Genomic DNA, 15,632 nt, shown 5'->3' with positions numbered 1-15,632 from the left:
ATATTAATTTTTAAATATATATATTTAAAAATCCTCAGGTGAGGATTTTTAAAAAATGAAGATCTCTAGATACTGATATACAAAGCACTCAAGAATATACTGTTAAACTTAACTTACTTTACAGCAAGTCGGTGTTGCTCAGCAGACAGGTCTTCCGCTCTTCGACCTAGTCCTATGAGAAAGAAAACATTTAGAAATGTTTTCAGTGAAGTCAATAACTAATCTTAAGAGAAGCTTATAAAACTCATCTGAAAAAAAGTGATTAATTATTGTTTCATAAATCAAAGCTTTCCTTTTTTTAAAAAATGCCCTGGATCAAAGCACTACCCCACAAGTCCATGTGTAAGGAAAGTCTCTACAGGTTCTTATGAAGAGGGGAGAATTCAGGGGCTACTCCAAGTCAATTCACACAGTAGGACATGGATCACAGAGCACCCTCCAGAACTCCTACACTCCTTACTATGCTGTATATACTTTTGTTGCTACATGAGAGACATAAGCCTACCTTTGCAGCCTACACCAGTGTAAATACCTCTCTGAAATGCTGGGTGCAGACACCTGGTACAAGCTGAGCGCATGGGTGTGGAATGTAATGAGGAAAGAAATAGGGACTTTTCTCTTCCAAAACACAGGAAACATAATCCTGAATGCAGGGAAGACACAAAAGAATTCTTGGGAGGTTTTCCTTCCTTTAAAATTCATCCATGCCAGAAAAACTCCCAACCAAATCACATCTGTGCTTCCCATAAAATGTACGTTAACTGAGTGTCAAAGAAATTGGAGGGTCATCTCATAAGCATCAGAAATTTCAGAGGGAAGAGGGGAGGGGGCAGGAATAATTTAACCAAAGAACTTATCTATATATATAAAAGCCTAAGCAACCATTACAACCGAATGAACGGAATGACCAGTCAACCAATTGCTATGATGTGCACTGACCACCAGGGGCAGTTGCTCAACGCAGGAGCTGCCCCCTGGTGGTCAGTGTGCTCCCACAGTGGGAGCACCACTCAGCCAGAAGCTAGGCTCATGGCTGGGGCTCCTCCCTGGCCTCCTGCAGCTTTGGCACTGCTATATTCCTGAGGGGTGGGGAGGGTTGAACTGCTGGGTCCTGGATTGCAAGAGGGTGCAGGCCAAGCTGAGGGGACCTCACCCATGCACAAGCCCATGCACCAGGCCTCTAGTAAGCATATATGCATAAACCATGGACATAGACAACAGCTGCAGTGAAGGCCTCAGAGGGGGTCAAAGGGGGGAAATGGGGGACATCTGTAATACTTTCAATAATAAAAATAAATTTTAAAAAGTAACCGTATATTCAGTTAAGACTGACTGATATGGTCACCAATCACAAAGGCAACTCAAAAACAAGCCTAAGAGAAGGGAGAGTGGTTCCAGAATTTACTTCTTCCTCCCACACACAAGAGAAAAAGACAGAGGCAAACAAACATTGTTCTGTATGTAAGGGATGGTCCAGAAAATAAGCTGAGAATGCTTACAAAAGTAAATTCAGGCAAAAAGCCGGTTTGGCTCAGTGGATAGAGCGTCAGCCTGCGGACTGAAGGGTCCCAGGTTCGATTCCGATCAAGGGCATGTACCTGGGTTGCGGGCACTTCCCCAGTAGGGGGATGTGCAGGAGGCAGCTGATCGATGTTTCTCTCTCATTGATGTTTCTAACTCTCTATTCCTCTCCCTTCCTCTCCGTAAAAAATCAATAAAATATATTTTAAAAAAAAACAAACAAAAGTAAATTCAGGCAAAAAGCCTGCATAAAAAAACAAAAGTAAACTAAACAAAAAAATGTAAGAAGCAGTGTTTTTTAAAAAAAATCACTCTCTTTTTTCTACAACCTCATCAAATAGTACAAATCTGGCAATCCCAGAAATTAAAGTGATTTTAGAAAAATATAAATCTTTGTTTTACTATGGTTGCAAATATCAAAAAATGTCTATATGTGACACGGCACGAGAGTTAAGTTAAGGTTTTTCAAAATGCTGACACGCCGACCTCAAAAGGTTCGCCATCAGTGTCCTAGAAAGATTCCATCCTTGGTATAAAATTACCCAGTTCTCTACAGAATGACTAAGTCACTAAGTATGAATGAGAAACACACAGAGTCAAAATGAAATTGGTTTCCAAGCTTTAAGGGAAACAAGAGAACTAGCGGAGACTGTACAGCTCAACCTGTCAACACATAAAGACGTTTCAGCCGTCAGAAAGCATTTGCCAAAGAGGAACAAATCCTCAGATTATCCTTTTACTAATTGCACCTGGCATCGCTTAAGCCCATCTTCCGGCCAGTGAAAGTGCCATTCTCCTTCCCTGGGACCCAGTTTTAACAGTGGAAATAACATTTTCTGGCCATTTTTAGAAAGAGTTTAAGTAAAGAAAATCCCCATTTTTCATACAAAGAGAAGAGCTTCCTCTCCCAGCTTTTGGTAGGGTCAGGCTGATCTCTTAAACATTTAAGTTAAATGTTTAAAATTTAACTTAAATTTAAAACATTGTAAAAGTAAACAGAAAACCCACTGTTCTCAATGCAAATATTTCAGCAAATTTAGGCTACAGATCCAGGAGGGAAATGACAAATAATTGCTGGGAAAGTTAAAAGCTATCATTTAAGAGGCCTACAAATTTTGGACACGGTATATATAGCAAGATCTTCCAGCACTTGTCTAATTTGGGACGGTGTACAGAATATGAAAAATGTCAGGTGGGCGCAGAGCAAGGATCAAAGATGTTTTTCTCACCATCATGAACTTGGAAGGCCAAGGTTGTGATCTTCTGAGTGACAATCATCAGAGGCCTAAAAGGAAGATGGAAAACAGTCAAGATTAGCAAAAGTGCCACTGCAACTTTAATTCTATTTCTCTACATCAGGGGTGGGGAACATCCAGCCTGCAGGCTGTATAAGGCCCATGAAATCATTTGGTCTGGCCCTGCCCAGGCATTAGGGGTGCGTTAATTAAATATTTGACAAATATAGCAGGCTAATTGTTAAGTTCATAATTCTGTATGGCCTGCGAATGATGTTATAAGTATTCAAATGGCCCTTGGCAGAAAAAAGGTTCCCCACCCCTTATCTAGAAAGTGAAAAGGCATTTCACAGAATGCATGAAAATGTGTGTAAATCATGTATCTGTAAGCTAGAATTCATAAAGAACTCTGACAACTCAATAATTAAAAGACACCCAATTTAAAGATGGCCAAAGGATCTGAATAGACATTTCTCTAAAAAAGATATACAAATGGTGATAAGCACATGAAAAGACATTCAACAGTGGCTAGTTATAAGAGAAATGCAAATCAAACCACAATGAGATACCATTTCTCAAGCAGTAAAAGGACTGGAATCAAAAAGACAGATAACAGGTGTTAGCCAGGAGGTGGAGAACTGCAACCCTCGTACATTGCTGGTGGGAATATTAAAAGGTGCAACTGCTTTAGAAACAGTCTGGCAGTACCTCAGAAAGTTAAACATACAGTTAGCATATGACCAAGCAATTGCACTCCTAGGTACATTCCCATGAGAAATAAAAATATGTCTACACAAAAACTTGTACACACATGTTCAGAGCAACATTATTCATAACAGCGCCAAAGGAAAATTACCCAAATATCCATCAACTGGTGAATGGATAAATAAAGTATGCTATAAATATTATTCAGTAATAATAAAGAGCTAATATACTAATTAGACTGAACAGCAGAACAACCATCCAGACAACCTTCCAGACGACCTTCTGGAAGACCCTCCAGATGAAGCCGGGGCTGCGAGGGCCAAGCTCCTTGCACGAATTCCGTGCATCTGGCCTCTAGTTCAGTAATAAAAAGAATAAAGTACTGATACATGCTACAACATGGATGGACCCTAAAAACACACTAAGTAAAAGAAACCAGACACAAAAGGCCACATTTTGTATGGTTTCATTCATATGAAATGTCTAGAATAGGCAACCTACAGAGAAAGGAAGTAGATTGCTAGTTGCCTAGACTTGGGGAATTGGGAGAAAATGAGGAGTGATAGCTAATGCATACAGGTTTCTTTTGAGAGCAATGAAAATGTAAACTTAATTGTGGTGAACAGTTGTACTCTATAATTTACTCAGCAAATATGCACAAAAAAATACCCCACTGAATTGTATACTTTAAATGGGTAAATTGTATGGTATATGAATTGTATATCTCAACAAAACTACAATTTTTCAAATGCACCTGTTTTTCCAATATCTACCCTAGTTTCGTACTTTTAGTAGCTCTGTTCTTGCCCAAGACAAGATAAAATCCCACTACTTTAACACCCATCATTTCTTTCACCCTTCTTAATTTATCCTGATTTTCTGATCTCCTTCTACGGCTTCTTACTGAATTGGTAACTCTGACCCCCAGGGACTGATGCCTCATTTATATGCAATGCTGAGCCCTAGCAGTGTCCCCGGAAGGACCCTGAGATGCCACACAGCCTCTGTGCCCTGAGCTCAGGCCAGGACACAAGTGTGATGTGTGTCAACTGCACTTAGCCACTACTTTGAGTCCATTTTCCTGTTTAATGCTTCTCATTCTGACGCCCACTTTCCATCTCTTTGACATAATAAGCATGATATATTTTAAACTATCAATGTAAACTGACAAGATAAAGCATTTTCAAGAAAGTACGAAGAAATACACTTTGAAATCTTAATACTTACACCCAGCATTATATCTCATTTGCCAAAGCCCCGTGTCCAATGGCCATTGTTTAAAACAAGATTCTGAATGCTGCGTATAAGGCTAAGAGATGAGTGAGTCTGACTGGGGAAGGGAAGGGCACCTGTGCTCTGCCAGGACTGGCGAGAGGAAGGTGTGGCACACAGGGGAGCCACTGAGGTGGATGTGCTAAGGCACCAAGACGTGCTCAGAGCTAACACTGAGGTGACGACTCTCTTTTATATTGAAAAAATGGCTGCCTTTCCAGAACACTGAGAGTTGGGGCTCAGAAATAAAGGCTCCCCGGACGCTTCCTAGAAGATCAAATTGATCTCACAGACCAGACCAGACCTGTGCAGTCACTACTTGATATTCAATGAGGCCTCTGACCCACCATGTCTAACAAATGCCAAGAGCTGTTTTTCTTGAGAGGGACTCACTTTAAGCATCACAGGGAAGGGAGTTTCTAATGTAACTTTCAAAGCAGTACAGTTTTCTTCCTAAAGCCTTTTGTCTCCGGCAAGATTAAAAATCCCACTCTTCCTTGCACAAATCCTAGTACAATAATAAAAATAATTTTTATTATTTTTTAGCATATTTTTATTTACTTCAGAGAGGAAGGAAGAGGGAGAGAGAGGTAGAAATATCAACGAGAGAGAAACGTGGATCAGCTGCCTACTGCATGCCCCCTACTCAGGATTGAGTCAGCAATTCGGCATATGCCCAGACCTGGAATCGAACTGTGGCCTCCTGGTTCACAGGTCGACACTCAACCACTGAAGGACCACAGCCGGGCCCAGTACAAAATTTTTAAATTTGAGGCACACTCTCTGGTGCCTATGCAATTTGCAAACCATGTAAGTTCCTACATTTCATTTCATTCATAAAAATATATTTATTTTTAGGCCCTTAAAATATAGATATCAACAAAGATATAAAATGTCTCAAGAAATTAACCTACCTTTCTATCTCTGTAGAAATACAGCATGTTTCCCTCTATCTGGGGTTCAATTTAATGTATTCCATGATTGGACACATGTCCAGCAAGGCATTTGGTAGTCTAATGTTCACCTACAGGAGAACACATCGCTGGCAGCATCGCTGACCGGCTCCAGCTGTGCCCTCTGGTTCTGCCACCGAATCTGTTCAAAGCCCCGGCCTCCAGACACAGACCCGGTCCTCCCTACAGGGCGTGGTTTCCTCTGCCCTGGGGAATTTCAGCTCAAGGATTTCCCATTGAACTTGCAAAAACTGTCTCAGAACAGCACTGCAGCCCAAGACCTCTCTTCCTTCTGTTCCCCTCGCATCTCAGGTCAGACATGCTTTCGATCTGATGGCTCTCCCAGCCTCATGCGTGGCCTCCCCACTTCCCCTCCCAGGCATTCACCCCATTAATCTCTCATACTCTGTTCCTATCTTGGCATCTGCTTCTAATCAGTACGCTTTAATTATGTTCAATTTGTAACAATGAAATTGGGGGTCACCACAACATGAGGAACTGTATTAAAGGGTCGTGGTGCAGCCAAGGTTGAGAACCACTGACCTAGACCAATGCGACTCGTAATAATGAATAGATCAACGTCAATAAATAACAACTATTCAATACGAAACCGGCACCACTAGGTTTATGGAAAAACCATATTGCTGTCCTTGTTTAGAAAAAAAAAAAAAGTTCCTTTTTTGGGAAAAGAAGCAGTTCTGGATCAAATATTGTTATCCATCATCCAGATGATACTTTCCATAGTATACTGCTTCTGTTTCAGACATCTGGAGAAATTTCCAGCAACTTAAATAAAAAACATCTCACCCATGTGGTCACTGACAAATAACAGACTGATGACCTATGAAAAAGCAGATCTGAAATCCTCAAACTAAAGCCCGCTCACTGAAAGGCATGAATTTAGAATCCTCCCACATGCTTACTTCTCCAAGGGTGTAAGGAAGAGCGCCATATGCTCTTGCTAGGAGGAAGTCCCCTCCGAACACATTTTCATTGATCAACTTATTTAAACTTATGGGTAGATCAGGCGCCAAACTTCCATTGCACAAGTTACTGAGATTCAGATCCATGAAATTACTAATTTAAAATAAAACTCAGCTCAGCCAGTGTGGCTCAGTGGTTAAGTGTCAATCTATGAACCAGGAGGTCATGGTTTGATTCCTGGTCAGGGCACATGCCCAGGTAGCAGGCTCGATCCCCCATTGGGGGGCATGCAGGATGCAGCCAATCAATGATTCTCTCATCATTGATATTTCTATCTCTCTCTCCTCCCTTCCTCTCTGAAATCAATAAAAATATATTTTAAAATAAAACTCAAATACCATCCATGATGCATTCCAATAAAAATGTAACACAATCTAAGACATGCTTATTGGTTTGTGGCTGGAACTCATGCTTTCTTTCTTTCTTTTTTTTTTTTTTTGTTTTTTTTTTTTTTTTGTAAAAATGCAAAACCCAGCATCCACAAGCACCTACTACAAATGCAGGGAGGACATAAAAAGGTCCCTTGATGCAGCCAAAGAAAAGGACAATGAGGCCTTAGAACTTGAGCTGCACTCGGATTTTCCACCCCCTGTAGAGAATGCCCTGTCCTTGGGTTTGTAAACACCAGTCAGCCGGCACCCGGCACTTGAATCCATGGGAACCATCTGACCAATATGAAATCAAGGTCTGAGTCCAGATTGGTTGAGGAAGAACCACTTTTATTTTGTCCCATGAATTCTTTTCATGATTAAAAAAGAAAAGCCAAAGAAAACCATTTTTTTCTTCCCAAGCTAAAGATTATTAGTAAAATTTAGATAAGGAAATATAGGGGGAAATTAACGGAAAACAGGCAGTTGGAGATGTGTTTAGAGCAAAAAGAAAGACAGTACAATGCTATCTACTTCTCACTCCTCTCCTACCCCCGCAAAAGCCATGCCTCCTGATACAGATGTTAGGCAGGGTACCAGAAGTGGTATCCATTCATCCATTTCCATTTCCCATACCAACTCCCAACAGAAAAATAACTTAGTCTTCAAAACATTAAACAAAATTCAGTTTTGAGCAATAGTTCAATAAAACCTACCTGTTTTACCTTAATCTTTGGACCTAAAGTGGTTAAGTTCTCTGTGCTGGTAAAGGTAGGGTGGAACAATGAGATAATGTAGTCATCCATCAAAAGAGCCAACCAGTCACACAGCTGGCTGGCCAGCATCAAGCTGGATCTGACATTCAAGGATCTTCCCCAACAGGTCATTTTAGATCCAAAATTAAGAATAGAATTATCCTATGACCCAGCAATCCCTTTCCTGGTTCTCTACTTGAAACTTTTATTCACAAAGATACATGTACCCCTATGTTCACTGCAGCATTATTCACAGTGGCCATGACATAGAAACAATGGAAATGTCCTTTGAGAGAACTGGATAAAGATGTGGTACATACATACACACAATGGACTATGACTCAGCCATGGAAAAGGTGAAATACTGCCATTTGCAGCAACATTGGTGGACCTTGAAAATATTATCCTTGCCCTTGGCTCAGTGGATAGAGCGCCGGCCTGCAGACTGGGGGGGTCGTAGGTTCGATTCCAGCCAAGGGCACATGCCCGGGTTTCGGGCTCAATCCCCACTAGGGGGGCGTGCAGGAGGCAGCCAATCAATGATTCTCTCTCATCATTGATGTTTCTCGCTCTCCCTTCCTCTCTGAAATCAATAAAGAAATATTTTTTTTAAAGAAAATATTATCTAAGTGAAATAAGTCAGTCAGAAAAAAGCTAAGAACCATATGATCTCACTAATATGTGGGATGTAAAACTGAAACTCATAGACACAATAGAGTCCTTGCTGCTGCCCTCAGAAGCACCTTGATTTGCACCCTTTGTGAGCAACAAAGAAGAATCAGTTGTACCACAAACTTCAAAGGAATCCAGGGCCAGCTTTATCACAGCAATTGTTGAGCTTCCCTCAGAAGAACAGTAAATGTTCTAGTTACTTTATATTTGTATTACTTCTTTGTTTATAATACAAAGCCACGGTGACGTTTATATACTTAAGAAAGCGAGGAGCCAGGCTAGCAAGAAGTCTGGCACGGGTGCAGCAAACTTCTAATCTGCGGCAACCTAGGCCGGGACGGCAATGTGCACAACAACCAGAGGTGCCAAGCAAACTGTGCACCCCACAGCCTGGAGCCAGTGGCTGAGGGTCCCAACCCCACAGCCTGGACCCAGCCTTCCCTCCCTGCTGCTCCTGGCCTGGCTGAATCCGCTGCTCCCTGGATTTCTTACTAAATGACATTACAGCTTTAGTAGAATGTTCCCAGATGCCTTTCAACTATGCCAAGGTGAAGGGAACTCCAGGAGTCACAGCAAAGAGTGTACATACTAGTAGCTCCACTGGCTTCCCAGTGCTGCACCTGAAGGGAAGGAACCCCTTGGGACTCAGTTCAGAGCTCCTGGTATCCGTGTAGAACCAGACAGGGCCAATCAGAGGAGAATGGGCTTATACCCCTTCCGCTCCTCTTCTCAAACATTTCATCTCTGTACTTCGGCATCCAACAACAAAATCATCAGCTCTCCACTGTAAGAGGAACTCGCCAAATAAACTCTGTATAACCTGGGAGCTCGTGTCTTCAGAACTAAATTCCAGGTGATGCGCTAATTATTAAAAAGCTGGTGGCAGCCTGACGGAGACGCATGAAATAATCAAATACAGAAATCTGTTCGCAAATAATTTTTTTTTCCATCATGGGGAACCCAATTATTTGCACATACGGGGCTGGTCAGATAGAGTGATCAGGATGTCGTCACAAAGAAAACCTCTGCCGTGGAGCAAAAGCGCAAATGATCTCCGCCACCAGGAGCGCAGGCAAGTGACACCACTCTTTTGGGTTTTACAAGAAACAAAATACGGTAAAAGGGAGCACAGTGGCTATTGTTCCACTCCTGTAGGCTACAGTTCATCAAAATATGCATGCAAATATATTTAAATAACACTTAGGGAGTCTCATTATTATAATCATCTAAAAGAATAAAAAAATTAATGATTGGGCGGGGGGAAAAAATGGACACATATGTAATATCCTTTGTAATAAATAATAAAATTTAAAAAAAAAATTAATGAAATCCCCTCAGAACTACTGTCTTAGCATTTTGATTACTTCCTTCTACTCTCTTTTTTCTACACTCATAAAAATGTAGAAAATGTGTCTGCATTCAAAAAATGGCACCTTAATACATGTATTTGTTTTGTGGTTTTTTTACCTTCCATTATCGTGTAAGCATTTTCCAGTATCATCAAACATTCTTTGAAGACATCACTTTCAATGGATGCATCATTTAATCATTCACTTCTTTTGAGCCACTTAGGAGATTTCTAATTTTTCATTATTATTAAAAACAGTTGAACATGCTTATGAATACATTTGATTTCCTTAAGGTAATTCAATTCCTAGGAATTTATCCTATTGCAGGATATGAACTTCTAAAAAAATTCTTGCTTGAATTTTATGGCTAAATTGCCTTTTCAGAAGCATTGTGCCAATTTATACTCCCACTAGTAGTGTATAAGAGTTCTCCTTTCACAATGTTTTCAAAAACACATGGGCACCTCACGCTGCCAACGTGGTGGGAGAGCAGTTGTCTGCCTGACTCCGGCCTGCCCTACAGAGAAAGGGGGTTCTTGTTGCTGCTTTCCTCAGAAGAAAACCTTTCTGTGAGCAACAAAGAAGAATCAGTTCACAATCAACAAACTAAAAAGGAATCAAGTACCAGCCTTATCACACGCAATTGCTGAGCTTCCCCCAGAAGATCAGTAAATGCTCTGGTATCTTTAATAGCCTCATTCACAGAGAAAGCATGGGGGGCATTGGCCACCACACACATTGACATAAACTGGATTAGCAGCACTAATAAGAGTCCCTTGTGTGTTATCCTCACCGTTACCACCAGTCTAGCCCATGAAAACCTGCTTACGTTCAGAAAGATAAAATTCCAAGCACCAGAATCATCTAAAGTACAGCAAGTTTATGTGTTCCTCAAAATTAAAAACATATATTGTTTGACACAAACACTAATTGAATCCCAGTCCCATCCGATTCCTATCTGCGCTCTGATGCTAAAGGTGTGATGAAGTGTGAGAAGCACTTAGGTGTGTGTGTGCACTCAAAAGAGAGTAGTTGCCACAACAGATCGCTTTAGAAAGCCAGGTTCGACTTCAGAACACTACTTTACTCCTCAACGGAGTCCTAAGATTTTTAAACTGAAATGACAGTGTTAAATTGCACTGTGAAGGAGCACCTGTGGTCGCCTGCATGCTCATAATGAGAAGAGACCAGTGAAGAATCTCTCTGAAAGTCTGTGATTTAAAACATCTCGCCACTTCAGGCTGCTATGAACCTCTCCCTTTATGTTAACGGACATTATCCAAGAAGATGGGTTTATGTCAGTGAGGCACTGTGCATTTAGGGTGGGAGGGGGGAAATGCTGCTTAATAATGCCCTATAATTAAAAGGGGGGACATCTGCAATACTTTCAACAAGAAAGATAAATTTAAAAAAAAATTTTAATTCCAAAAAAAAAAAGACATACCATCAAGAACTGGATAGTATGGCCACTCAGTAAATAGAGAACTAAATTGCATGCAGTTCAGAGGTAGAAGACATTTTTTTTACCCTTTTCCTAACAACAGTCCTTTCTAGTTCAAACATTCTCCAGTTTTGTGGGTAATGTCAGAGATTTCTCAATGCAAGGAGATCTGAAAATGCCAGCGAGCAAACACCCCTTGAGGACATGCATCCCAGCTCTGCTGCTGCGAGTGAAGGGGACAGGAACTGGTTCCGTCTCCCCTGCTGTCAAACCCCAAGTCCGCAGCATGTCACAAACACACCGCTGTTCTCCACAAATGCCCTTGATTTTTCCTTTGGTAACTTTCCACGGTTCTGACTATACTAAAGTGATGTAACAATCATTCAAGAGTTTACGGTTTTATGAACATATTCAGTGGAGGAGTCAGTGTGACAAGAACAGGGAGAGATGTGGACAGTGGAGGCACTCGTGGCTGCAGGATCAGGAGGAGGGGATGTGCTAGCTCGTGGAAAGGTATGCAATCACAAAACAGTGTGCATCCGTTTCCTAGAGAAGCCGGAACAGATGACCACAAATTGGGTGGCTTAGAACCAGAAACACTGTCTGGAGTCCGGAAGCTCAAAGCCCAATAACACGGTGTTGGCAGCACTGGTTCCTGGGGAGGCTGTGAGGGAGCATCTGTTCCGGCTTCCTCCTAGCTCTTGGTGGCTGAGAGCAGGCCCTGGAGTTCCCAGCTTGTAGATGCCTCACTCTTTTCTCTGCCTCCATCTCCACATGCCCTTCTTCCCTCCATATGTCCGTGTGTCTGCATCTCTTAGGGACTTCTTACAGAGACACCAGTCATAATGAATTCAGGGCCCACCCTACTCCAGTGGGTCCTCATCTTAACTGGTTACACCTGCAAAGATCCTATTTCCAAATAGGGACCTATTGTGAGGTTCTGGGGAGATATGAATTTGGGGGAACACTAATCAACTCAGTACACCATGGCATGCTCACATTTAAACTTCCTATACAAACCTGAAGTCGATAACGGTACCTTCACTCCACAGTCTTGCTCACTCCTGTCTCCTATAACTGTGCCTGGCACATGCAGGGCTCTCCACCAGTGCCTGCTGAATGATGCACCAACGGGCCTTTTGATGTAGGACCAAAGTGTTTTCTTGGAGCTTGGATCTGCTCAATGACGGCCTCTCTCTCTCACACACACACACAACCCCCCACCTACTATCTCCAGACGCATTTCTTCTAACATGGACTGCGAGGGTAAAAGAAAGCAAAGATGCCTCCACAGCAATCCAAGTGCAGGACCCCTACTTTTTATAATTCTTCCACACATCCTTTCAGCATGTTCACCCACATTTAATTCAACAGCTATTACTTTAATACACTCAACTTGCTTTGGTGATTTTGCAAAGGACCCACCTTAGATTTAGAGAAACCATGTCCCTCCTTCCATATATAATCAGCTTACACATAAGTACAAACTGGAATAAACACGTCTTGGAATAAGCACAGATGACACTAGATAAGCATGCAAATCAAATGGTGAGAGCAGAAGAGCCCGTGGCTGCAGCTACAAACACTCCAGGCGCCAGGGTCTCCATAGGTCTGATTTACAGGCAATGGGCAGCACCAGCCATTAAAGCCCAGTGCAAGGTCCAAAATGCAGTAAGTGCCTGGTGGAGGAAGGGGATGGGGAGTGCAGGGGGACAGCGATCAGGGAATGCTTTGTAAAACAGTGACCTTTGAACTGGGATTTGGGAAAAGGAGGAAAAGGTTTCCACATAGACAAGGATGATAAATATACCTCTAACTGGTGGACTGAGCAAGGCAGAGGCAGGGAGATGTGGACTGACCCGTGTGTGCGCAGACCAGGCACTTTTCGGCACTGCTACTACCTGTAGTGCACAACTCGGGGGGGGGGGGGGGGGGGGGGGGGAGTAGGAGATGACAAGAGATGAGGCAGGTCCGCTCATCATGTGCTTGGTATTCTAGAACCTCATTGGTTGTACAGAGAACACAGACCAGAGAAGGGGCAGGGTGGAAGGAAAGATGGCCAGTTGGGGAAACTGCAGACACGTGGTGGCCCAGTGTGGTGGCTGCAGGCTTGCAGAGCTGTGGATAGAGCCTACTGATAGGCAGGCTGCTGACCAGACAGGACCTGGTGACACAGGGATGTGGATGGTAAGGGTCAGGGAGGTGGCTTTCTGGGACCTCCCCAGGCACCTGTCTCTCAGCTCTGTGCTCCTGCAGCTGGAATACCCTTCCTCCTGCCTGGGTGTCTCCAGGCCTCGGCACTGTGCCTAGCATGCTGGGAATCCAAACACAGTGCAGAAAGGAATGAATGAATATACACTTTGTACTTTAAAAAGGAAAAATTATGTAGATGAGAAACAAGTAATAATCTACTTTGGGCTAAAGTCAACGTTTTTTATTCAATATCCCAACCAAATGGTTAGAGAGGCTATTTGATTGAGGCTTCTGGAAATACTGAAAAAAAGGACTGACAAATACTAGAGTCTTTAACTCACAAATTTACTGAAAACCTATTAAGAACCAGGAACTCTTCTAAGTATTGGAGGGGTAAAGATATGGTTCTGATTCTAGGGTGAAACCAAAAAACTGACGTTTGTTTATAAACACTAGGGAGAGGTCTGTGCACCATTTAAAAATTACTTTCAATGCTACAACTTCCCAGCTATATTGTTATCGTTCTTGTTCCCATAATTTCCATATTTTGCTAGCAATACGTATCATTAAAAAACAAAAAGAAGTTTGTGAACTTGTTTCAGAAAAATTGAAAAACTGCTCCATAATCTAGTGAGGAAGGAATGTGGCAAGAGAACAGCTCAAAAAGAAATCAGTAAAACCCAGAGGCCTGAGGGTAAGAAGAACTGATGCATGCAAAGCCAGTCTGAGATCAGACCACAGCCCTGGAAACGTTGATGCAACGTCTTTGTGTCTGTCCCAGAGCAACAGCCTTCGCCTTCCTAAGCCTCTTCACGCTGGGGTGGGTTAGATGCGCATTTGCAAATTCACAGGAATGAACTGTGAGTTGTAACCCCCTTATCTCACTGCCTACTCTCTAATCACTCATCAAGTGAAATGCAGTTCAACCTTCTGGGAGAACTGGGGTTCTCCTGGACCTCGGACTGCCCTTGGGGAACAGAACCGAACTCCGAAGGAAATACTGTGGATAACACACAACGTGCTGTGCGGAATCACTCGGCTTTCGCGTCCGTTCCTCAAGAGCCCTGAAAAGTTGTTCCTGAACGAACATCAAAGGGCATACAATTTCCACTGATCCATCCCATAATTTCCCAGGTGACCAATCAGGAGAAGGGTGGCCCACCAGGTAAAGGCCTGGTGCCAGACATGGCCTTACTAGCGGCTGCAAGTCTGATGGATCTGGTGGGGAGTGGCCGTGCAGCCAGGGGGCACCCAAGAGGCTAAGGAAGCAGTTACTTATCAACTAGTATGGAAGAATTTCTGTATCAATAACTAGGAGAGATAAACACCAACCCTGAGCTAAGACCTTAGATTAGGGGTCAGCAAACCTTTACTGTAAAGAACAAGATAGCACATATTTTCGGCTCTGCGGGATCATGTGGTTTCTGTCATAACCACTCAACTCTACCTTCACCATGCAAAAGCAGCCAGAGACAGCACACAAATGAGCAAGTGCCTGGCTGTGTTCCAACGTGACTACAAAGGCAGGTGGTGGGGCAGACTCTGCCCATGAGCCATTGCTCGCAACCCCTGCCTTACAACGCAGCAGAGCTCACAGTCCTACAGAGCAATGGAGTCTTCACTCTCAAACGCATTAGCACCGTCTTGCCAACTGACTGACCCAGGCACCCATGATTCTGATGTGCACACTGATCTTTCCAGACCCCAAGAGGCTGGGTCAAAGCCAGCGGTCAGACTTCCCCCCACAAGTTAAGATACTCACCCAGAAAAATCCGTAGTGAGGATTCCATAGTGGAAGATGTATATTCTGCTGACGTGGCATATCGTCAGGTAGCCCATCGCTACAAAAAAGGAGTATCTGAAACCAAAACCCCACAGGACCAGGTTAGTATACATTGCAATAATTCTCCACCCCGTCCTCCTCTCCCCCCACCCGCTGCTCTGAGCCCTTCATCTTTTCTCACCTGGTCCACTGCAGTGCTCAGCTTTAGCAGCAGAATGAAATCACCTGGGGAATCATTACAAACCACAGGTGTCTGGGCCTCACTCCCAGATATTCAGGTTTCATCAGTACAGCGTGCACGTAGCAGGTGTAATTCCAATATGCAGCCAGAGCTGGGAACCACTCTCACCTGTAAGGTCTTGCCCACAGATTCTCCCCTTCACAAACCATCACATTTACAC

The 15,632-nt window shown here is 42.9% G+C and overlaps 1 protein-coding gene across 2 annotated transcripts in view; it reads right to left on the bottom strand.

Annotated features, from left to right (window-relative positions):
• The window catches only part of MBOAT1 (membrane bound O-acyltransferase domain containing 1), a 51,061-nt gene that overhangs the window by 28,318 nt on the left and 7,111 nt on the right, over positions 1-15,632 (bottom strand). For both annotated transcript variants that reach the window (XM_015559741.1, XM_015559740.1), the window contains exons 3-5: positions 15,211-15,306; positions 2,751-2,806; positions 118-172 (exon numbers count right to left, since the gene is read on the bottom strand). In XM_015559741.1, the coding sequence (XP_015415227.1) occupies positions 118-172; positions 2,751-2,806; positions 15,211-15,306 (207 nt within the window). The remainder of the gene's footprint in view (positions 1-117; positions 173-2,750; positions 2,807-15,210; positions 15,307-15,632) is intronic.

This window comes from Myotis davidii, unplaced genomic scaffold (genome assembly GCF_000327345.1).
Source record: "Myotis davidii unplaced genomic scaffold, ASM32734v1 scaffold53, whole genome shotgun sequence".
NCBI lineage: Eukaryota > Metazoa > Chordata > Mammalia > Chiroptera > Vespertilionidae > Myotis > Myotis davidii.
The sequence above is the reverse complement of the archived record's forward strand: the minus strand, read 5'-3'. Positions and strand labels throughout refer to the sequence as shown.